At 39.3% G+C, this 25,673-nt stretch overlaps 1 protein-coding gene across 1 annotated transcript in view; it reads right to left on the bottom strand.

Moving 5' to 3' along the window:
* Positions 1-25,673, bottom strand: part of COL24A1 (collagen type XXIV alpha 1 chain) — a 200,445-nt gene that overhangs the window by 50,816 nt on the left and 123,956 nt on the right. Inside the window, exons 25-31 of the mRNA XM_067538541.1 lie at positions 17,934-17,987; positions 14,733-14,786; positions 12,024-12,077; positions 11,176-11,229; positions 1,709-1,762; positions 1,275-1,319; positions 1,110-1,154 (exon numbers count right to left, since the gene is read on the bottom strand). Coding sequence (XP_067394642.1) covers positions 1,110-1,154; positions 1,275-1,319; positions 1,709-1,762; positions 11,176-11,229; positions 12,024-12,077; positions 14,733-14,786; positions 17,934-17,987 — 360 coding nt within the window. The remainder of the gene's footprint in view (positions 1-1,109; positions 1,155-1,274; positions 1,320-1,708; positions 1,763-11,175; positions 11,230-12,023; positions 12,078-14,732; positions 14,787-17,933; positions 17,988-25,673) is intronic.

The following is a 25,673-nucleotide window of genomic DNA, read 5'->3' as shown; positions in this document are numbered from 1 at the left end:
AAACTAACACAATTTAAAGAGAAAGTGGCTCAGTGACTAAAAAGAGGTGGGGCAAGGTATCTTCCTTGCCACTCTTTTCCTCCTTTTATTGCGGGATGCCATTTCTTTGGTGTGTTTTCTATATGACCTCTCTATTTGTCAGCGACCAATGTGGCTTCATACTGCTTCCAAATGAATAGAGTGAGGTGGTACACATATTACTCTATTGAACAGCTGACAGGGGGCAGCAAACTTCAAAATTCTAGACAAACAGGCAAAGCTATGAAGTGGCCCTGGTTAAAATGGCAACCAACATTATTAGTCTTAAGTACAGCATTGCATTGCTAGTATGATTGGTATTACACTCCTGCCTCTGCTTTCCTTGTTTCTTTTCTATTAGCTCACCTCCCTTGAAAAGACATTATAGCTTGACTCATCTGCTAAACATATTACTATAGGAAAACGTGAGATTTTCATGGATGTTTGAGCTTTGTTCTCTTATGGAAAAACTTTTTTATTGGTATACAGTTCAAAGGAAAGGTGTCCAAACACAGAGTTCCAATTATGTGATATACATTTTATCCCTGTAATGTTCACATAACTCTACTATAAAAGGTATAAAAGTAACATTTTTCTATGCCATAGTTGTTGTCTCCTCTAAAAATGGTGATAAAACTACTCCAGTGTGTATGGCAACTTCTAGCTGTCTCCCACAATTACGGAATTATGATTTCTTCTGCTGCAATGTTCTTTTAAATTACATCCTACAGACAGTGTCTCATTTGAAAGATTACATCTCTAATAATAAAGATTACTATCAGATATTCCTGGGTTTCATTCCCACATCTGCCACTGTTGGACCTTGAGCATGTCACTCTACCCTCTGTGCCTCAATTTACCCATCCATAAAACTCAGATATAATGTCACAGAGGAATTCCGATGTTTTGTAAATTGATGTTACTAATATGCCTTAAGATCCTCAGATGAAAGGTTCTATACAAAGTAAATGCAAATCATTATTCTCAGAGCTCAATGAATGGTATAAGAAAATAATTTCCCTTGCATTTGAGTGTGAAGCAAGGTTTTGTTTTGTTTTCTTGTAGCAGGGCTATAGGATTTCAGTACTTACTGGTACTCCTGGATCACCCCTTTCTCCAGGGTTTCCAGCCTTGCCCTGGTAAAATAAAATTATTAAAAGAGAATGCTGATGTCAGATAAATTCCAAATCAACGTCAGGCAAAAATTCCTAGTGCAGGTATTAGTGCCTAATGCCCAGAACATCTCTGATACTTACAATAAGCCCATGAACACCTTTTTTCCCTGGATCACCTCTTTCTCCCTGACAAAGAACGAATGATGAATGAGTTCAGTATGAATTTACTAGATTTGCCACACAGAAAACTACACATGTGGGAAAAAAAAAAACTAACATGGGCCAAACTGTGCCATCATTTACACCAGTATAAATGTAGAGTAACTTCACTTAACTTGATGGATCCACTATGGATTAACTCTAGTGTGAATGAGACCAAAATTTAGATCTATGTCTACTATATACATAAAAATTAGAACCTCAATGAAACAGAAAATTGTGAGTCCTTCATTGGATTAATAGCAAACTCAAAACTACTTCATGGTGCCCTTGGTGTGCTTTTCTTTTTCATCAGTCAACACCATTTGCTGTATTAGTATCCTCTGCAGTACTGAACAAAAGAAATAAATAATTACCTTAATACCTTGTGTCCCTTGCTCTCCTGGAGGACCATCTAGACCCCTTGGCCCCTGAAAATGAAACAAGTGATTTCTGGTTTTAATTATAAATTATTTACAGTAACTACTGTAGAGATTTAACAGAAAGAGACCACATCAGCTTTAGAACTGAAAGGAAAACTACCCATTCTGTTAGCATGGTGCTCTGAAATTCCAAGTGATGATTCCACTTTTCATTTTGTTAAGTATGAAATAAAGCATCAACAATTATAAAATCAGTTTCCATCTTGCTGTAATATGAGTCTAAAAAGAAAGACTTTATGGTTTAATATTTAAACAAGATATTTAACCTGCTTGAAGGCAAACACTATTTCTGTGCATCCACTTTGCCTGTGCAGCTTACTCACATTTTCTGCAGATAAAACCTGCATTTTACAGATATAACTGATCATTTGGATGCTCACATTTGGGCATGTTATCAGTTGAATGAGCAAAAATTGGGCTGGAACTGAATATCTGGCATTTAAAATTTAGACAGTACATTTCTTCTGAGGTTAAACCAATACAAAGCCAAACAGAAATGGTAAACTAGTTTTTAACAGGGGCTTCCATGTTGCTAGATTAACTAATGTATCTTGTAAATTGAGATTTTGTAGTACTAACATATGAACAAAGTATAACATTACATTGTATATTGTATTATAATTCATATCTGTAAAATGGGGATAATGATATTTAACTCCTTTGTAAAGCACTTTGAGATCTACAGATGAAAAGTGCTATTAAGAGCTAGGTACAATTATTATTATGATACATTAGCAAATGTTTAAGGTCAAAATACTCGAAGTGTTTGTTTAAAATTAGGCACCTAAGTCCATCTGTAGGCATCTAAATAAAAGTAACTTAAAGCAGATAATGACTAAGATAATGACTAAGTCCACTTCTGCTTCTGGCCAGTACTAAGAAGTGCTCAGAGACCAAGGAAAATGAAAATCAATGGGAAAGGTAAATTGGCTGAAGTTTTTGAAACCTTGCTAGTTTTGGGAATAGTTTTGAGGGGCAGTTCTTGTATTATCCCAAACACCTCTCCTGCCCTGATCCAATACACAACTAAGCATAGAATGATGTGTAGTGCACCAAACAAATCACTCAGCAGGTTGTATGTAACTTCAACTCTGATTCTGGGGCCAACCTTGCTTCCATTGAAGTCACTGATAAAACTCATTAAATATTTCAGGCCTGGGCACAAAACTTATTGTCGAAGGTGATTAGATATCCTGGTGATAAATGACTGTATAAAAACCTAGACAGACAGAGAAATAGGCTGAGCCATCCATATGTAGCTGATTCTCTCTAAACAAGGCATTTAATGTACTCTACAACACAAAGAAAGTTAAAGTCAGACACAGAAAATTGTACTTGACTCAGAAATGTCAGCTATACATCTCAGAGCTCAACTTAAGCTTGCTTTATCCATCTTCTTGGGTCCTTCACTGACAGTAGTTATGGCTTATTGCTGCAGCCATTCAAGGCCCTCGTCTTTCACTAAAATCAGGATTAGCCCTCATTTTGCACACAACAAGTAGAACAACTACAACAGAAACACCTCTGTGCCACAGAGAACATACTCACATCTTCTCCTACCTCCTTTCCAAAGCCACAGAACACACAGAAATGAACAACGAAAAGAAGCATTGTCTGGAATATATGTTTTTTTCTCAACTAGGAAAATCTAATTTATAAAATATTGCTAACTACAAACACAAATGCACTGGGAATAATGTATGGTTTCTAAACTGTTATAAAGAGCGAAGGAACAGAGAATGTGGAAGTAACTTTGAAGGCAAAAATAAGTAAAAGGGTGAACAGAAGTACACATCTCCCAGTCCACATCTCCAGCAGTCCACATCTCCCAGTACACATCTCCAGCAGTACACCTCTCCCTCACCTGCAGTAAGTACTTTTGCTAAGAAAAAGAAAAGGCCTGATCCAAAGCAGCCTGAAGTCAATGGAAAGGCTCCCTCTGACTTCAACAAGCTTTGGATCAGGCCCAGAGATACCCACTGATTGTAAAGGGTTCCTGTCAGCTGGCCTACCTAAGAGCTACATGACAGGACTCCATGTTAGATTATATAACCTTTTATTAAATTATCATACGGTGTAATTTAGACAAAAGATAGACATCTTCATTTAATTAGATTCAGTATAATGTCTGGTTATTGCCTCTACAACACTGCCTGACTTCTTCACTTAGTATAAAATAGGAAGTATTCTGGCCTAACGCTCTTTGATTCCTAACAGCCTACATACCCCACAACAAAATGGTCTTTACAGTTCCACAGGAGAAGAAAAATAATCCTATTAAAACTCCTAGGATGCCCATAAGAAGATAATTTATCATTTTAATGAAGGAACTGCATAAACAGAAGCTAAATTAATCCAACTCTGGGATTGCCAATGCATCCTGTCCTCTGGGTGTCTATTTTTCACACTGTAAGCTTTTCTTCACCTTTGGTTTTGCATAGCACCAAGCACTGTTACAGCTAGTCAGATAAATGATCCTTGTTACAGAGAACTTCCAGCTAAAAGTCATGTACATTTCAAAGTGATTTACAAAAACCATGTCTCCACTTACATCACAGAGCCCATCTGATTTTTGTCCACATAGAAAGATCACATGTTCTCACTTGCTCCCAATTCAGTACCATGCAGAATATACTGAACCCATCTCATCAACTCACATAATTGATATCCTTATTCTTCTGTAATTTAGGTTCATTAGACCAAATTCAGACCTGGAGCTGGAGTGATTGCAACTCTACAGGCTTCAATGGAGTTGTGCTGCTATCACTTGTTCTGACTTTGGCTCATAATTTGTATGAGTCTTAGAAAGGCTTGAGTTAGAATGACTATAAAATGTTTATTCAAGATGGGACAGATGAATGTTCCCTAACCTTTAACATACTGAACATTAGTCTGAATGATGTTAGCAGCTAAGAATAGGTATAATGTAAACTAATGAAAATATTTGTAAAGAATGTTATCGGTCTTCTTTTCACAATTCCCTGCCATACAAAAGCTATGATGTTTATACAACTAGTATACAATCTTTCATTTGCAAGGACACATCCTTATTAAACATATGACATAAAGTGCTAACTCACAGAAAATTCCCTCTGATTTTAATGAGAGTTTTGCCCAGGGAAGGACATCAGGAGTTGGCCCATAATGTATATATTTTATCATTATTAAATAAAAAGGAGACTGGTTATATTAGCAGAAAGAGCAGAGGTTACAGTAAGAACAGAAAGCAGCTTTGGCATCTCATATTTTAGGTTATGTCTGCACTAAAGCTGGAAGGTGTAAATTCCAGCTTGAAGAGACACACACTAGCTATGGCGAGCTTAAAAACAGAAATGTAGCTGCAGTGGCGCAAACAGTGGGAGGAGTTGCCTGCTCTGAGTACAATTCTGTCTGAGAACATAGGCACACGTGGGGTGGCTATGCTTCTTGTTTTACCATGCTAGCTAGATCAGAACTTGTGTAGACAGGTCTCCTTGAGCTGAAAATTCTACCTTCCACTCTACTGTAAACATACCCTTCGTTTTATACTGTGTAAATTAGTGTGCTTCATGGCAATATGGTATTAACAGCTCTCCTGACTGATATCTTGGTACCTGTGAGCATGCACAGGAGCTAACTGGAAGAACAGCTTCATTACTGTAAGCAGGGCCTTTTTATACTCCCAGTAATACCTCTCATGGATTCATATAAGCTCTCAAGTTCACCCATCTTAATAAGAGGAACTCTATTGATTCCACTCCTCAAGTATAATTATCGCCACCTCACCAAGTATCAATGTGTCCTGCCCCAGAGGAGCCATCAAGGTGGCACCCTCCATATTCCCTTACTGTCACAAGTGCAACATTTAAAGAATAAAACGGGGGTTGCTGCAGGACCAGAACCAGAACCAGAACCAACAGTTCCCATACTGCTGCTGCTATTCCTATTGTTGGGCTCCCCAAGGTAGGCAGGTGACCAGCTGGGATGCTGGATGTCTTAAGCATGAAGTAGTGAAATGCAGTACAAGCGACACTCTCACTCAGTAAGCTGCATGTCAAATGGCATACCAGAGACAGAATGAACATCTGGTAGTGAAATACTCCATTAGGAACAACTGATTTTCTCTTCGGCTAGTTAGAACTCCCATGTACTCAATATTGCATAGCTGGACAGTCTTAGCAAAATTAGACTGCTGAGTAATCTTAGATACTAAGTGGCTGCTCAGGGGTTAATGATATAAAGTATAAAGCCATTTCATTGGGTCACAATGCAGCAATGGCTAGTCACTGCTCTTAAAAAATTCCCATAAATTCCAGCTGTGGAGATGTGATCTGTTCTTTATTTATACACACGGAGGGAATTTTCACATGCTCTTATTTAACTTTTGCTTGCAACTTTTTGCATGTGCCCTTTTAAATCCTGCCACACACAGCTCCATGTTCCCATACAGCTTTCATTTTGAATCCAGAGGTGACATGTTCAGTTTTAAGTAGTCTCCACATGCTTTTCACGCATTAAGGCCTGATCCTGCATTTTAGAACGCAGGCAAAATTCCTTTGGGCTTCATTGGGGAAGTTGGCCTGAACAAAGACTGCAGAACTGGGATCATTTTGTAACAAGCTCTAATGAAGCATTCCCAAATGGTATTGTGAGGAGACCTGGGCCTAAGCCACAAAGTTCCAAATCTGAACTCTGCAAAGCTCTGCAAAGTTTGGGGCTGTTTGGGTGTTTAGTTCGAGCTGAGCTCTAATTGCAAGCATTGTATTCAGTCATGTGCTGCTGCCAAAACTATAAGTAGAGGCTGCCTCAAAAATGCCCTGTCTCGGTGAGATGTGTGACATTCCCTGGGAGAAATACTAGCCCATCCCCCAAAACAAAATCCAATTAAAAACCGTCCTTTCCTTCTCCCAAAAATATGTTTGCTTGCACCCCACCTTCTCCCATTTCACTTTATTTACACAGATGTTACAGACAGGCCTTGGTACAATTGTGCCCCCCCTTTTACCTCTCCTATCAGCCCTGATCCCATTAACTGGGGTCGGGTCATCATGCAAGCATCTGTCTTCTTTGTCTGGCCAAGGAGGCACTAAGGTCCATCAGGTTACTATCTTCTTTGCTGCAATCTATCCATCACTTCCTCAGCTTTCCTCTGGGTCTCTTTCCTACTACCCCCTCTCCTGCCATGCTATCTTCACCACGTCCCTTTATTCATCCTCTGCATGTGTCCGAACCAGTCAAGTCCTGAATTTTGTCAGCCACATCATGGACTTAGACTTCCATCCCAATACTTTCATTTCAAAATCTGTCTCTTTGTGCAATCCTCTAATGGCATGAACACATCTCAAACACCTGTAGACATCAAACCTACCGTCTCTTTATTATCCATGCTTCTGCACCATACAACATTGTGAGGTGCTCCGTTGTTCTGTACAGTTAGGCTTTTAGTCCCGGTGGCATACACAACCCCTGAGACGTTATTCCACACTCTTCCAGCACGTCCCATTAAGTCTATATTCCTTCCCCAATCCATCAGCATTCCCTCCCCCCACTCCTCCACCCAGCATCCTTCTCTGTCCCCAGCATCTCAGAGAGGTTTTGCTAGCTGACTACCTTGCCTGGCACCAGCAGTGGAAGATGGGGAATAGATCCCCTCTTGTAGTGGGCTGGTGGTCGTGGGGGAAAGGGTTCTTGAAGCAGGAGAGTATCTTCTGATTGCTAATGGTCTCCCCTAACAAGTGTGTGTAGGATGGATAGACGAGTGGGTCTCTCTGGGTGGCAGGCTAGAAGTTGCCTACGGGAGCAGCACTAATCTCAGCCCCAGCTTCAGAGGGGAATGAAAATATCAACATTTACAGCCAGCCTTAGCATTTTTGGGTAGGCCTTCTACACAATTCACCCCACGCCAAAGGTAACCAATACGTGTCCCACCACGGTCACACTGCTATGTACAGAGACAGCCTCAGGATATTGTGGAAGGTTAGAGAGTGTCCTTTGAGATGAAGCCCACTCATTTCACATAAACATTCTCTCTCTCTCTCTCTCTAGGTCCCCAACTCAGCAGGGTACCACAGGCCCCTGTGCCCCAATTCCGCCAAGCACTGAAACATGTGGTTATACTGAAATAACTGGCACTTAGGCACATGCTTCAGTGCTTTGCTGAGTAAGGGCCTTGCTGCAAAAAGGGAGCCCAGCTGTTTGTTCCTTTCAGCCCTCATAATCGGTTTGCACTAGTCTGTTGCTATTGTTTTTTAAGCTGAGAGTCTCCTTCCTGGGACCAAAGACTGGCTCTGTTAACAAAGGGCTCCCTACAAAACTACTCCAGCTCATGACTGAGTGTGACTGCATAATCCTCTAGTAAACGCTATTAGAGCTATTTTATTGTTAGCCTGTGTTCTGGGCCTAATTCTCTCACACTAGTTCTGCACCGGTCTGAGTCCAATGATTTCAGTGGAGTTATTTTTAATTGATGCCTATGTAAGTGAGAGTAGATTCAGGCCCTCTGTGTTCAATTAACATTTCTCTTTGAATTTCATCAACAAACACATCAGCATTTTAGTTACTTATGACAAACAGGTCCTGATTAACTCTGCTGGGTACTGCTGGCTTACATGTGTCCTAAGAGTGGCATACTACAGTAAATGTAACAGTATGCTGAGAAATGGAAGTTTAGAAAGATTCTTCTCAGTTGAGTAACAAAACGTGCATCTACACTGCACACTTCTTCCGGTGGGCTATAGAGTAGATACACTATCTGCCTCCTCCCTCCCCACCAGCACAGGTATAAATAGCAGTGTAGACAGCGAGGCACTGCATAGGCAAATAGATTAAAGACATGCCTGAACCCTGTGGCTATGAATCTGGGCAGGTATCCTACATGGATCTCTACATGCTCAAGCAGTATCTCCCCAGTCTACACTGCTATTTTTAGCAGCGTAGTGTCTGGCTGCCTCCCCACTGCTGGAGCCTTTTCCCCACCACAGTGAAAGACTCCAGCAGGCGAGAGGCAGCAGGGAAAGGTTCCAGCACTCCCCGCTGCCAGGCCTTTCCCCAGAGCCACCCCCTGCCAGAGCCTTTCACTGACATGTGTAGCAACACGATGCAGTCTCGATGCAGCCTGCTTTTCACTGTGGTTTGTAGCTCTACATCCTCTACATGTTGCTGCAGGTGATGTCTCATTAAGTGCTTCCCACAGTTCACCTGATGATTTTCTGAGCTAAATTATGTATGGCTGTTTTTCACATGTAAATTTATCTAACCAGTTCTGAACATTTCTAGTGTTGTATTTTTAGGGGGATTTTAAGGATTATTCATTGTTTAGTTAAAAGGTATATTAATTATTACTATTATTATTATTATTATTATTAAGTTAACAAATACATTCCCAATTATGACGTTTTACTTCCTTAACCTTTTAAATAGCTTCAACAATGTAATATTTTAGAAGAAGAAATCCATTGTAATTAATGAAGTAGGAATGCAAACACCCTATTTTCATAAGACTGCAATAATTCTCTTTGGTGGGTCTAGAAGTTGCTCTTGTCTGTGAGCAGGTGAAGTTTTAAGTTAATTTCTTTAATCATGCAGCCCTAACTCAGAGAAATCTTCCACTTAAATAGGAGTTTTATTTGAGTTAGACCCACAGAATCAGACCTATAATGTATCAGATTTAGAAATTCCATCACAATCTCATGGCTTTGTGTGTAGAATAACTATGCAGGGACATCTAATGTTAGCACAGGCATTTTGAGCTAATATAGATACTTTTAGATGAAAAATGGATATGGATATGTGTTCCAACTCAGCTTCACATATTTATAAAAGACTGGGATAAGTTATTCTGTATGTCTCATCCTAAAGAAAAGAAAACATTGACATGGCATTTCTAACTAGAGGCATCTTCATAATAAGGTTTAGTCCAATAGACCAATTTCTAACTTTTAGCAGAGATTATACATTTTATATGCAATATTTCACAAATGGTTCACATGTGTTGTACTAGCAAAACAGAAGCAACTTACAAAAGATTTATTTTGGAAGAAGAAACCATAACTGAAGGAGGAAGAACGTTATGGCAAGATATTAATCTTCAGTGTAGTACCCTACTGTTTGGACATACATGTAAGCTTTTTAAGTATTTATCTTTATCTAACAAAAGTAAAAATCCTCCAATCTTATAATATTCGTAAATTAAAGTATATGAACATTTTAATTAAAAAATATATATATTGAAATGTCTTTTTTTAAAAAAGGAAACCATGTAACGGAGCACAGCTATTTAACTATATGGAGGACCATTTTTGTTTACAGTTCCTGTTACAAAAAAAAATACTTGACAGAAAAGGATTCAAGAATTTTGGCAAAAGAGACCATTAAGAATATTTTTTCAGTGTACTCTAAGTAAGTTGATGCCCTACTTTTCATCTCATCAAAGACTCAGTTCTGTAAGATGCCAAGTGACCCCTGAAAGGTTCTAAGCATTAAATTAAATCTAAGGTGATGAGTGCCCAGGCCCAACAAGAATAAGCAATTACAGTAACTAACTTTCTAAGAGGAAGAATTCACATATACTGTGTATCAAACCATCATGTTATTTTTGCAGCTGAACTGCTCTCTATGAAACTGATTTTATGAATCCTGGGTCTGATCCAAAGCCTGTTCCACTCAATGGAAAAACTCCCATTGACTCAAATGAGCTTTGGATCAGTTCACTGTGTACAGTGAAAAATGTAAGTTTTCACATTTTGCTGATAAAATAGAGAACATGCAAATATGATGATGTTAGGTGTCTTGTATAGCTTTGTTTTTCCTCTTCTAAAATTATACAGTAGGAATTGTAATTTTCTTTCACAGCTGCGAGAAGGCATTAAAAGAATGCTGATTAAGAAACATTTTAGACTGTAAAACACAAAAACACAGTCCATCAGTAGGGATGAAGGTTTGCATTAATATATTTCTGTAAGCAGAGACTGGTAAAGTAAACAAGCGATCATTTTGGTTCTGATCCTGCTCCCAATTGAAATTAATGGCAAAACTCCAACTTACTTCAATGACAGCAGAACTGGACCTTGGACTTGTTTCTTACTAGAAGCACATGCATTGTGTGCCACATTTCAATTAAAATGCCTTGAATCGACTCCCTCAATCAATCAAGAAGTCGACATATTAAAACCACCCCCTCAAGTGGCATAGTGCTGTGTCAACGGGAACGCATTTCCCAGTGGCGCAGCACAGTGAAGACGTTGCGCATAACAGAAGTTAAGAAGTCAACGGGAGTTATGCAAACTACCATGCGTAGCTTGTGTAACTCCCGTTGATTGCCGCTGAATTCTCAGGTCAGTGTAGACCTGGCCTTAGAACTAGATTGCTATTATGTCACGTGCTGATCATTTCTTTAGGTAAAATACAATAACAATTCTACTTACTCTTCGTCCTTTAGATCCCTGTGGTCCTGGAGGTCCTCTTGCTCCTGGAGGACCCTAAGTATTAAATCAAATCGTTACTTAAAATTCTCTACAAAAATACCTCCAGAAGTGACAAGAGGTCTATATTATAGACTACATGCAAATTCTCATAGAAGTTCAATATAGACTGACCAAAAAAAAAAAAAAAAAATCAAGCACTGTCTCTTTCCAAAAGTTCAGAATCAATCAAATTACTTCAGTACTCCTTATCCAGTAAAATATCCAGTAAAATATGCTTAGTAAAATATCCAGTAAAATATGCTTAGTATTGCCTTTGTGCCTGGGTAAGAAATAATGTGGACGGTGTCTTTCTCTAGTGGTTCTTCACATAAATGATAAGAACCTACTACTGCTACCAGCTACTGGAGTTGGTCCTTTGGCTCAAGTGGTAGAAACTTGTGTTTTAGGGTGCTACAAGACTCAGTTGCTATCCCTGATGGTGACCCATCATGGAGGGTGTAACACAAGCACATTGTGAAAGATTTGTTTTTGATTAATAGTAAATACATCATCAATACAATTAATGTATTTTAATTAAATATCAGTAAAATAAAATTAAAATCATCACAATTGTAAATCAGCCTTGAAAAATTCTATTTGTCTATTTCCTCTGGGTAATTATTTTTCTCATTGCTCATCGCGGTAAAAGGCAGGTGAACAGAGTTTGAGTCTGGGATGGTAAATTTTCATGACAGTTTTGCAAGGCTTCAGTATGTCTTAGCAAATAGCCTTAAACTTGAACAGAACAAAAGAGTGATTTTTAAACAGACTGCATTTTATGTTAAATCAAAATGTTGCTCTATACTTACAGGTAATCCTTCTGACCCTAAAGGCCCAAGGCCCCCTGGAGGTCCTGGATAGCCCTAAAATGGAAGTAGATACAGAAAAGGGACTGAATATTGTCTGAAATGTAAGACAAACTAGCACCTCGTTATCTGAAATTGGTAGCATATTTTAAAAAAATCATGATCTGGCAAAGTATCTTCCCCAAACACTTTGTTTATCAAACAGTGATTTACATACATATATCACAGAAATCATGATAGCAACATATAGTGTCTTCTAAGACAACATGCATAGCGTTAGTCTCAACCATCTTTTATGCTAGTTAAGAAAAATGTCAGTCAAATTAAGATTTGCTGAGCTCAGAATTGCAACTTTGGCAGGTAATGGCATTTAAAACAATCCCCATGAAAGCCAATATATCATCTTGAAAGTATTCGAGAGAAGCAATCCATTCTCCACAGTGTCATAAGATATGAATGCTCATCTGCTCAAAAGACCTTTTACAAACAAAACCAAATTTTCAAATTTCTAAAACACCCAAAAGATTTCCATCCTGTTCCAGAGATAATCCAGTCAGGTAACTCTGATTTGGTGAGTCCCTAGGACACAGAAAATTATAGTTCTCCTGGATACATGTTGACAGAGCCAAAAATATAGAAAAATTTTCTAGTGCTACAATCCAGAACTGGATACATACATTTCAAAGAAGTCAGTTAAATTTGGATTGTATCCCAAAGAACTTGCTTACCATCTCCATAATCCTTTAACCAGGCCTGTGCATAGTGGTGTGAACAGGTGGTTATGGTAGACAGGAGCCAATGGTATTTTATGTGGACAGGACTGACAAGGAAAAATTATTTTACAGGCCCACCCAAGACTGCTAGTACCAGTTCTGGTCCATAATGTAATGGCCATGTTACATTTATTACAAACACTTAGTACTCAGCATAGCACTTTTTACCATGACTTCCTGGTATGCACTTCAGTAGTATGCACTATGGCTGATAGTAAATAATTAACAGGATTGTGTCCTATCCTAATAAATCCTCATTTATTCAGTTCCTGGATGAGGTGTGTTCCTGGATGTAAAGTCGCTGATAGAAGGTGAACCCAGTCAAGATAGATTTAATGTTGGTATGAGGAGTGAAAGGAAGTTCAAAGAATATCATCCCCTTTCTACAGGCTGATAAACTGACCTGGAGTCTAAGGGTCCTTTTGGACTCTTCTCTACTCATGGAGGCCTAAAGAGCAACTGCTACAAAAAATGTCCATTCTCTTTGCTGCTGACCAGAAAACATGTCACATCCAATCAGTCTCAGGCCTATTGATCCATAAATTTGTGATCTCCAGCTTGACTACTGCAATTCACTATGTCTAGGAATGAAGCCATATACCCTGAAAAACCTTCAACTGGTACCAAACGCATCACCCGACTAGGACAATGGTTACAAAATACATCAGCCCACCAGCACATCACCCTAGTGCTCTACTCAGCACACTGGCTTCCTTAATGAATAAAAAGAGCCAGCTTCAAGGTCTCTGGTTTTGCTATTCAAATCCATCCCTGGAACTGACCAAGCTACCTGATAGACTGCCTCTCCCTCATGCTCATGACTGCCCACAGCAGCTACCATTAACTGTAATAATTCTGCGGCGAGCAACAAGAGTTTGGTCTTGTTAGTAAAAGAACATTAAAACCACAGAGGGAAACTACATGTAACAATATAACCTCCAGTAGACCCACTGTAGGCTGTTAGTGGGGCTATACCAAAGGGTGTGGGTATGTAAACAAAACAAGTATGTGCCCTAACTGCTTTCTACTCGCCCAAGCCATGCCTCCCTGTCTACACCCCTATTTTAAAGCAGTGTAGCGTCCCATTGCCTCCCTGCTGTTGGAGCTTTTCTCTGCTTCGGCAGCCAGGAAAAGGCTCCTGCAGCTCTCCACTGCAGGGAAAGACTCTGGCAGCAGGGAAAGGCTCTGACTGCGGGGAGCTGCTGGAGCTGTTTCAACGTTGCCTCCCCTCTGCCAGAGTCTTTCCCTGACTCATGTAGCTACATACCACCATGTGGCTGCGGTATGTTTTTCACTGAGGGATTTAGGTACATCTACACTACATGCCGCTGCCAGTGACATTTGGCCATAACCTCAAAGTCTCTTTGAGGGACAGGACTTAAGCCATACTTTCTCCTTGGCATTTCCTTTTGGCCAGTGAAGGCAGCTCTCTGCTCAGCTTACTGGCTTCTGTGAATCCCTTTTTCAGGTGCCTAATTCTACCTATGCATTGCACAGAAAACCTGGACACCTAACTTAGCCTTGTGAATTCCACAAGGCAGCAGGGCACCTAAAAGTTAGCCATTGCAGTAATTTTGAATCTAGCCCTTAGTCTTAGAGAGTAGTTTCTCTCTCAGAAAACATAATCTGCAGTCTATCAAGTTTACTTTTCTGTCTTTTTTGTCATGCTTGCTAATTCACTGGGCTACAATCCTGCACATAAATCTGAAAGCCATTTTTTTAGAAGTAGGTAATTCATATTCACTGCATGCTGCTTCATTCCATACAGTACTTAGCAAGCTGCTAAGTGGAAACTTTCCTAGAAATAATATATCGCAAATGCTTTACTTTTCCATAAGGCTTTTTGCTACTGGCATGGCCAAAATGAATTAGGTTTTTGGGGAAACAAAGTTCTTTTGCAAGTAAAATAAAGCTGACTTGTACCTCATTTACTGCTTACCATGACACCTTTCTCTCCAGGAGGGCCCACTGGTCCTGGACTGCCCCGCTCTCCCTTTAACAAACAATTTAAAAAAAGAGAAGAAACAAATTTATGGTGTGTTATTTCACTAGGACAGTTCTATTTCCACAGCAAGGATTTCATACTGTGGCAGGGGCATCTGGTTATTAGGGGTTAATGAAGCTAAGTCCCGTTAACAGTACCACAACAGTGTAGGGGTATGTCTACAATGCACCTGGAAGGTGTAATCTCCAGCTTGAGGAGACATACCAGTGCTAGCTCTGATTGAGTTAGCATTCTAAAAATAGACATGTAGCTGCAGTGGCAGGAGGGGCTAGCTGCAGTGGCTTCGCTTCTACTTTTAGTGCACTAGCTTGACCACAACTAGAGTGGGTATGTCAGCTTGAGCTGGAAATTACACCTCCAGCTCAAAGTGTAGAAGTACCCAGAGGAGACCCTGGAGGCTGCAATATACCTAGCTGCCACTGGGGAACTCCTGACCCTAACACATAATACTATAGGCAGCAGGAGGAGGAGGTCCAGCAAAGAATATAGGCATCATGAGGACTATTTCAGTTCTGTCCCACAGAGGTAGAGTTGGAAGGCTCTCTGCTCATGATGTCCGCAGCCCTCAGCCCCTGGAGTCCCTGTAACACATGAGCTGCAGGCAGAGGAGGACAGAAGCAGAGATCTGGCTTCTCTGGGACTACTTCAAAGCACAGGAACATGTTTCTTGCTGCCTCTATTCCTACTGTTTTGGACGTAAGCTTCTGAGTCTGCTGGTGGTGGATATTAAGTGGGTAAAAATGGAAAAAATTCAGAGCCTGCAAGTTGGTTTTATGAACCAGAAGCATTATGTGGGTGCTCCTCTGAGCTAAAGATAATGATTTTGAGCTCTAGAGAGTTTAGGTAGGAAAAGAAGGGGTTCTGAGCCTTGTGAGAGAAGTGTGTGTGCATGCTCACACATGCATGAGGTGTTTCTGACCAAGTAGGAGTTTGGCTGGAGGAAGAAGGGGGAACCTAGGAACTTTCTGAGTTTGGAGGATGATGGGATGGCAGGTTTGAGTACAGGTGGGAATGAAGTCAACTGATGAATGAAGAAGAAGGTGAATTAATGTACGAGAGGGGGCCAAGTCAGAAGTGGGAAGATGGAAGTGTAGCGCTAAATTGGAAAGGAAGAGATGGAGATTAGGAGACAATAGTGAAGGGGCAATGAAGGGATAAATAATGTTTTCTCCCACTGTACCTTTTACTATAAAGTGTCCCAATTCCTTAAAGGGAAATGGGAGAAGGCACCGCTTTTTCTTCCCACTTCCCCACCAACCTCTCTGATACTTCCCAGCACAACACTTTCCTGTGATCCCCAAACACAACCACAGTGTCCCAGTTTTTCATTTTGAAAATCAAATCAAATCACAAGTCACTCTTTTCTTCTGTTTTCCTAGAAGGCTTACAGGAAAGAGATTGAGAAAGTAAACGGGGCTATGCAATCCACTGTCAGCGGGCACTTGCCTCGCACAGGGGTGCATCACATTCATAGCTACCCATATTTTTTATTCTCCCGAGTTATCTATAACCATAACCAATAAAGAGGAGAAAAAAACTCTTCACATTTTTCTCAATTTTTAAAATAACATGTATTATTAACATTGGCAAGTCGAGCCCCCGCCTCAGCATCAGATGCCACTGCCAATGTCTAGCTTTCTGGCTAGGAGAGGAGGAGGGTTCTTTCACCCACCTCTTATATCCGCTCTTCTCTTCTATTCTAACAACATCCAGCCCACCTACTAGGCCGGGCTAAGGATTGATATTGGCTGCTAAGATACAACTCTTAAAAATAACGAATGATTCCTCTCTGTTATAGAGAGGCACATGCAATGTCACACTAGAGTATATGACACCATGAATCATGAAGGGACAAGTATCCAGTGTAGTAATGTAAACTGTCACTCTGTCATTAAAAAGTTTGCTTCCATTTGCTGAGAGGTTTGCTGACAGATAAGCTACATTTCCTCTCCTATTTTAAACCAGCAACTGAAGTAACTTTGTAAATATAATTATGAAGAGCAAACAAAATGACAGCCCCTACAGTGTTGTATTCTAGGCATGCAGTTATGATTAAAACCTTATCTGATGTATCCATCTTTAAGGTTTGACAACCAGCACTTTCATTTCATGTGTTTCCTTTTCCTTGTAATATTCTTTTGAATTCCAGCCACCAAAGTAGGGAACTAATTCAACCCTACAGGGTTAAAATATGAATGGTGCTGGATCATTCTGACAAATAATTATGTGTTTATTATAACTGAAATTGACATTCAGTCAAGTAATAGCTTCCTGGTTTTTTTTAAATCTTTTTTTAAAGTAGAACTTTGTTTAACATTCTTAGACTTAGGCCTTATTTACACTAGCACTTATGCTGGAAAAAACACGTCCCCTGAGCAACATAAGTTTTGCCAGCATAAAAGCTTGTGTGGACTGCGCTATGTTGGCGGGAGATGCTTTCCCACCGACATAGATACCGCTGCTTGTTTAGGTGGTTTTATTATGTCAGTGGGAGAGCTCTCTCCCTTCAACATAACGCGGCTACCCAAGCGCTCTTACAGTGGCAGAGTTGTACCGATACAGCTGTGCTGCTGTAAGTTTTAAGTGTAAACTAGCCCTTACATTATCCTAGTAATATTAACACTGCCAAACATTACAGTCACAAACACATCTGGTTGCCATATAGGAGAGGAAACTGTAACTGTGTTCATTCTAGCTTCATTTAAAAACTAGCTACATAAACTACATAAAAAACTAACTACATAAAAATTAGTAACAGAAATGTTACTAACACTTATTGCCAAATAATAGTGTTCCACTTTTATTTCTCCTCTTCTCTCCATAGTGAAGTGAACAACAGCCACCCAATTAAAACAAAATACTAGTCACATCACACTCTCAGACTGAACTTATAATGCAATGGATAGGAAGGCAAGCACTCAGGGACGAACAATGTCGCTCCAATTTCATTATAAAATAAAGTCAAAGGTAGCACATGCCGGTCACTGGTATCGGATTTGTGCTGCATTTGATTACATCCTTATGTGTTAAAATGCATACTAATTATGTCACAGTGATCACTAAATAATCTATCATCAACATATGGTTTCTGTAACTGATTTATCCTGCTGTTCAGATTGAAGTGTTAGAAGTTACCTTTTCACCAGGGATTCCGTCTGGTCCAATTTCTCCAGGTAAACCAATGGGCCCCTACATGAAAAAACAAATGGATTTTATTGATCCCTATGCTGCTTCATGTTTTTCCATTGGCCAACAACCAAAAGGCAGATCATGGAGTCCTTTTTCAACCTGGCGTGCCACCTACTCACAAGAGTAGGCCCAGTAGTTTCAAAAGGACTGTTTGTGTGAATCAGCGTTCATCCACGTGAGTAAGCATTGCACAGCCTAGCCCACAGGACTTCAGGGGCAGATAATTAACACTAATTCCCAACCTTCCCCCTCCTGGCAGTCTTACAGAGCTTTCCCTAATGCAGTAGAACCTCAGAGTTACGAACGTCTCGGGACTGGAGGTTGTTGGTGACTCTGAAATGTTCATAACTCTGAACAAAACGTTTGGATTGTTCTTTCAAAAGTTTACAACTGAACATTGACAATACAACTTTAAAACTTTACTACGCAGAAGAAAAATGCTGCTTTCCCTTAATTTTTTAGTAGTTTACGTTTAACACAGTACTGTATTGTATTTGCTTTTTTGGTGTGTGTGTCTCTGCTGCTGCCTGATTGCGTACTTCTGGTTCCACATGAGGTGTGTGGTTAACCGGTCAGTTCGTAACTCTGGTATTCATAACTCTGCGGTTCTCCTGTGTACTGTTTTCTCTGTTGAACAGACACATCTGTAGTAGCGTCTGCTTACAGTCTGCATTTGGGGCTAGATTGGGGCGTGTGGGAGGCACACCCTGTACTCAGGTCCACAAGAAATCAAGGGATGTTGGAAGAAGGGGAAATATTATTTAATGATTATTTAACTTTTATGTTGTGGTAGCACCTAAATGCCACCACTAAGCTGGGCCACTTTGTGCCAGGTGCTCTACAAACATATAATTAAAGGTGCTAATTGCTCTCCCAGTGCTTTAGTCCTATCCACAAATTTCCAGAAGGGTATAAATTCAACAAAGAAAAACCTTGATGTCATTGGAATGCAGCCTGAGTGAGTCAAATCTTGGCAAAACTAAAATGCTATTGGATCAGGGGTAATTCTTATTTTCCCCTAAGCCTCCTAGGAATGGAACATCCATTGAAGACATGAGGAGTTTTGGCTGAGTAAAACACAGGATTAGAACTTTTCTTAATAAAATAACTCTCTCATAACCTTCTTCTACTATTTTCCACCTGTATGGTACTGGTGTAACAAAAGATCTATATGGAGGGGTTCTAAGTGGGCGTGTTCCACTAATTAAAGATATGTCCTTTTGAAACTAGCTCCTTCTCAGAGGCCTCAGTCTGCTTCCGTTGAAGCCAATGGTGACACTCAGCAGGTGCAGAGTTAGGCCAATGCTGAGTACTTTTCAAAATCTCACCCCCAACGCGTACAATGCCATATATCACATCACTGCCACAACATTCAACAGAAATTAAAAATTCAGTAAAAAACTTATATCTTTGTAACATGTAGCCTCATTGTAGCTCTAGACCCTGACTCAGTAAGGTCATGAACTTTGTGCTGAACTTCAAGTAAGTCCGTGTGTAGCCCAACTCACTTCAAATGCCTGAAGTTAGGTAGGTCCTTAAATACCTTGCTGAACTAGGGCCCAAATGCAGAAAACAAGGAAATTTAGAGCGAGGCCTGCTTTCCAACACCCAGTTAAAACAGGACAAGCCTTTGACTACTATCCTGAGGTTTCCCATTGGGTATTAATAGCGGAGGGCAGCCATAGCTTTTTTTCTTTTTGCTCATCTTGTTTAGCATGTGCTGTTTTTCTATAGGCCACTTGGCCAAATTTTATTAAAGTTGCAATTTTTTTCCCATACTGTATTTCATGCTCTCTGTGACAGGTACCATTGCAATGAATAACAAATAAATTGGTTTATATTTTAAGGGTTTTATTTTATTTCAAAACCTGATATTGAGAGGTTTAAATGTCCATTTTAGATACTACCATGATGAGGTGAGATGTTGAGGGGAAGGAGTGCATATAAATACCTAGCTAGACTCATAGACAAACAGACAAATGTAAAAAAAAATAACAGAAGCTAAGCAACTAAAATATCTGAAAATGTCTGAAAAATCACACACGTTATCATTTATTTTTTAATTTTACACATATATATGTTGTTCAATGAAGTTAAGCTGCCTTTTTCCTGAATCTCTCTAAAATGTATATGTAATTGAAAATTACAGAGTATCCTACCAGCTTCAAAAAACATGGATGATTGGCATTTCTACTCGAGTCTGTTGTTAAAGCTTTTTGGCTCCTTCTGAACTTTCTTTTTCTGTTCTTTTTAAAGAAAATGGAGACTGAATTAACAAATGGAGGGGGAAAAAGTCTAAGGGAAAGCAGACATATCTGTCCAGCATGGAGTTTAAAGCAATCTGTTGACAGTGTCTGGAAAATGCTTTTCAAAAGGCTTGTCAAATTTGCCTAGGAAAAAATTAAAACATCCGCAATGGAAGAAAATTCCCTCCTTTCTGTGACTCTGAACATAATTACAAACTCTCATTTTAATTGCTCTGTATCATTAATCCTACTGCATATGCCTTCCCTATATAGCCCACACATTGTTTTACTTTTACTAGCACTACCCACAAATCTAACATCCTGGAGAGACATTCCTTCAGTTTGAACTGCCTCCAGTTTCTAGGGTAAAGGGACACTTTGAGAATGAGGCACCATGTGAACAAATGACAGTCAAAGTCTAGAGGAAAAAGCAGTTCTTTATACTGAACAAAAGAAAGTATCTTCTTTTTATGTACATTTTTAACCATTCTTTCATACCAGTAGGAACACATAAAGGAAAATACCAAACACTGACAACACGACATCTTGTTAAAACTGATACGTTTATCATTGTAACAACAACTTATATACTTGGTGTGAAATTCTGGTTCCATTGAATTAACGGTAGCTTTGCCATTGACATCAATGAATTCACCCCAGATACATAAACTCCTTATGACCATTAAAATCCATGGGACTGCTCATGTCAGTAACGCCTCACCAATGGGAGTGAGGGGTTCACAATCTGATCCTGAATAATAGCTTTTAACTGTGATATAAACTACAAAACAACAAACTAATTACACCTACAGCCAATTTGGAAGTTACTAGCCTTTATGCCTCTGACATTCACAGCCTGGACTGAGAGCAGGGATTGAATTGTGAAAAGAAGCTAGAAGATATGTGGAGCTGTGTACGTTTGAAAGAGTTACCTTTCTCTGTAATGAGAGTTAGAAGAGATCTTTCAGATACTTTTAATTTTACAGGATATTCCATGGTTAGGTGGAAAACTGAAAGTTCCCATACTCAAGCCTAGTTGGTGACTGCAGCCAGTTACTTCCAAGCAGTAGTATGGGCTCCTTCTCCCTGGGACATGCAAGCTGTAGAGAGGGTGGAAGAAACAACAAAGAGAGCAAGGTGGAAAGGTAGGGAGGGAGCAGTCAGAAGGGAGAAGCTGTGAATGTCTTGGAAGAGGAAAGCACATTCATGATCCCAATTTTCAGCTTTTTGATAAAGTGAAAAAAATGAATGCACATTCAGTATTTTACTAAATATACCAACAAATAATAACAGATTGAAAGTCTGGTTAATATATACTGATAGCAGTAAGGAAATTGCAAAACAGCATGTAGACATGGCAAAAATTATGTATGAATGTTGTCCCTTTGCTACACATATTGGCAGTCCCAGCTGTGTATTGATACTTCTGTAAATACATATCAGTAAATGCTTTACTTAGCTCCTTCAGTCCCACCTTGTCTTCTGAGGATGTTGCCAGTTTTTTTCAAAAGGAAAATGAACATAGCTGGCAGTCCCAGTGATGTACATGAAGGTGCAGATTTTCAATTGCAAAAATGAGAATTAGGGACCCAATCCCAATAAGTTTCAGTGGGAGTTGGGAGCCTAATTGCCCTTTGGTGTTTAAGGAGGTTAAGTTAGAAGTGTTTCCTCAATTGTAAAACTTTTTGGGTCTTTTAATAAAGATGTTGAAGTTTTTGGACTTTGTCTCTTTTTGGTAAGTTGTTAAACAACTTCAGAAAGCCATCTTTACTCCATCAGAAGCTATTTCTTCCAAGAGAAATTATTTCTAGAGTTTCCAACTGGAAAATCATATAGATGTACCACAATCAGTCAGCAGCTATATGTGCTCCAGGTTTTGAACACATTAAAGCATCACGAGGATACCTCTGATTACTATTAAATTCTGGAAGAAAACTGCTTTAGGGAGTCAGTGCAATTGTAAAACATGTATTGTTGGAAACATATTCTCAATTTCCTTGCTACACTGAAAATCTGGACTAGGACGGGGATAGCAAAAGTGGAACATTTAAAAAAAAACTGGTGATTGAAGAAACAGCAAAAGGCACCTGGAATACATGATGTGAGTGCCCATAAAATATGCAGTGTTACTGTAGCTGTGTCAGTCCCAGGACCGACACAGCTTGTAAAATATGGCAGAAATATGAAAGTTACTAGTAATATAGTAATATGCAACTGTGTTACGTCTGTAACACATTAAATCAGATTATGTGAATAAAATTCAGATGGCGGCAACTGCTATCTCTACATACATAGGAATATAACCAAATTTAACTAGCAGTAAGCAACTTTAACTGGCAAGTTTTTGTTTTTGAATAACAAAAATATTTCACATATTCACACACACCAAATAGCTCTTACTCTTTTTATGATTTAATTATTTTATTTCAGTCTATCAAAATCATGGCTCTATAGATTCATATCTGTGACACAACAACAAATCCAGTGATTTCTGCCTGTATATTTATGTATATAGAGGCAATAAAATCCAGATGCAAAATCGCTGCTATGTTTTGTGATTTGTACTCTGATCCCTATTTTTCTGGAATCTGAGCTGCTTTAGAAATCTCATTGTTTAATATATTTTGATATCATAGCCCGTGGTAGGCCATCTCAGTTGCCCTATGGAGTACAGTATAAGAAGGATCTGCCATCAGTGCTCAAATCTCACTAATTCTCCTATCTGAGATTATAGCCACCAGGAAGGCAATTTGGGGTGTGAGCTGGTGAAGAAAGCCCTTGGATAAGAGTTTCAAAGTGTAGAGGCTCCACAAGGCCATAAAATCTACATTAAAATCTCAAAACGAGGGAGATTCCTGAAGAAGGTGATAAATATGAACCAGTCCTTTTAGAAACTTTGAAACAGTGGAATGAGAGAACACTGTAAGTCTTAGTGGGAGGTTGGGAAGATGAAATTAAAGCTAAACACACTCTGACAGAGCTAATGCGGAGGGCTAACAGCTTGACCTGGAGGCTGTTATCCAAAATGTTGGTAACAGAAGCTGACAATGGGATGAGACTTTGCTGTGAAGATCACATCTCTTCCACTTTGATCAGTAGACTGATTGTGTAGAAAGGTTACTGCTATGTTACAGGAGCTTTTGGATCTATGTGAATCTATGCTGCCCATTTTGCTCAGCCAACCAACTTCCAGGTAATCAGGGTAAGGAAGTGGACTCTGGGTGGAGAATTCAGTATACCTGGCAGACTGGGGGGAGAGAGACTGGTGGCATGTGGACAGATGCAATAGGTCTGTGAACCAATACTGATGGTCTGCCCCAATAAGAGGCTATAAGTATCACAGTGGCCACATTCTGACTGACCTTTCTTAAGCCAGCAGAGATAGAAGAAGAGGGAAATTCTTGAGGAATAATGTTTGTTTTCTTTTTGGAAAAGAAAAATGGCAACATCCTGGGCAGACAAAGTGGGATTGAGGGAGCCTAGTAAAACATATACTGATGTTTATTTACAGAAACAAAAACATTGTTATACCAAAGGGCTGAGCCACATAGTGTTGATCTTATACTAAACTTTCTCAGAATTCATGGGGCTTTTCAGATCCAGAGCTTTAATTTGGCTCACAAAGGAAGACAACTGCAAAGTTTAGATCCAGATCTCTGTGGTTTGAGCCCATCTCTGCTTATTATGGAAGAGGATGAATATATGCCAAAGGTACTGTATTTAGTCAGAGTTCTTTGGCATCCCGAACTCCTTTTTGGCACAGTGGTACACTCCAAAAATCAAACGGAGCTTAAGTATTGTAAGTATTATAAATGAAAGGAAAAGGAAAATACCTAAATGAAAGAAATGATCATGGCCATAAACCTTGTTAAAAAATTAGGCCATAAACTTTCATTTGCAAGGATTTCTGTACGACTCTCTAATGACACAAATATCCCTTCATAGAAGCCTCCTTGACAAAAGCATTTTTATGGAAAATGCATCAGAGACCAGGTCCCACATCTAACACATGTTTAAGGAAGACCAAGCATCCTGCCAGGGCCAATGCTATGTGTTAGAAACTGGACTACAGCACAATAATTGGAACCATATTGTATACTTAATGCAAAATGGAGTATACGGTAATCCTTTAAAAGGCTTGGTTAGAGAGAAGTGGATATTCAGCCAGTTCCAAAAGATTGCTGTGTAAGCAGTTACCTGCCAGGCTATATAGACTAACACTTTCAAGTCAAAATAAAATTTTCCGATGAAGCATCATTTTATACAGAATTCAAAATTTCACCATATTCATAAGACATTATTTTAATGACATAATACAAGTAGCTATACAGTATTTTCTTCCAACAAGAAAATCTTTATATTATATTACTCTTTTCTTTCCATTCATTTCCATGAAAACTTTCCCCGCATCTGCACATTCCTTTCAGCTAGAATATGAGATCTAACCTGGACTGACACAATAATTATGTCTGCTTGTAAGGATTTACATACAGACACTTTCCTCAAGAGCCTATAACCTTCAGTCTTTGCAAAGAGTTTCCTTCACCTTGGTACAGTATGAAAACAACAACATATAAACAAACAAAACCCAACCAAAATCCAGATTTCAACACATCAAAATTAAATTGAATATTTCTCATGGTTTAAGTCAGTTTCTTATGTTAATTTTAACAAAACAACCACTACTTAAGAAAACAACCATACTACAAACCTGAGCTTCTATTACTTTATGGCATACTGATATACCTAGAAATGTGGTTTCAATTTTTAATATGAAAAACTCCCACATTTTTGAAATTAAAGTCCAGCCTCAAACCAGTTTCACCAGCCACGCGTTATGAGACATAATAAGAACTGACTTTCAAAAATCAGTTTGATCTTTATTTTTCACAGACAACAGCAAAAATAAATTAATAATTACAAAGGTAATTAAGCTTATTTGCAAAGAGTGGTCCAAATGGTTGTCCAAATGGCAAGACACACCCTGAAGCTCTGCAACCGCAACCCACATCACAGCTAACAGTGTGGGAAGAGAAACATGCTCCAAAAAGCCACTATGTTCCTTCCTCATGAAGGAGGAGTGGAATCTTGGCCTGCCCTCATAGTGTGCCAGTGAACATCATGTGCTGGGTTTCTAGGGAACAGAAACTGTGCTGCATATAGACCCAGAGCAGTTTACTCCCTCCTTGGAGCAGCAAGGGAGCCAGAAGGAGGACTGTGACTCTCTGAAATGCAAGTCCATTGGATCCAATGGATACTGGATCTGAGTCCATTCAGAGTTTTGAAGTCAAAGACCTTGAAATGGAGCCCAAATCTGATCAGCTGCTAACAAAGAGTGGAAAGAATAAGGGTTATTTGAAGTTTTAAAGGATGTCCTGTCTCCAGACTGCTATGAAAATTGAATAAAAAGGAGCTAAGATGGAAAATATATTGGGAAAAT

The sequence above is a fragment of the Emydura macquarii genome, unplaced genomic scaffold (assembly GCF_026122565.2).
Source record: "Emydura macquarii macquarii isolate MOO-44397 ecotype Brisbane River unplaced genomic scaffold, CSIRO-AGI_Emac_v2 contig_480, whole genome shotgun sequence".
Lineage (NCBI taxonomy): Eukaryota > Metazoa > Chordata > Testudines > Chelidae > Emydura > Emydura macquarii.
This window is presented reverse-complemented; position numbering and strand designations above follow the sequence as displayed.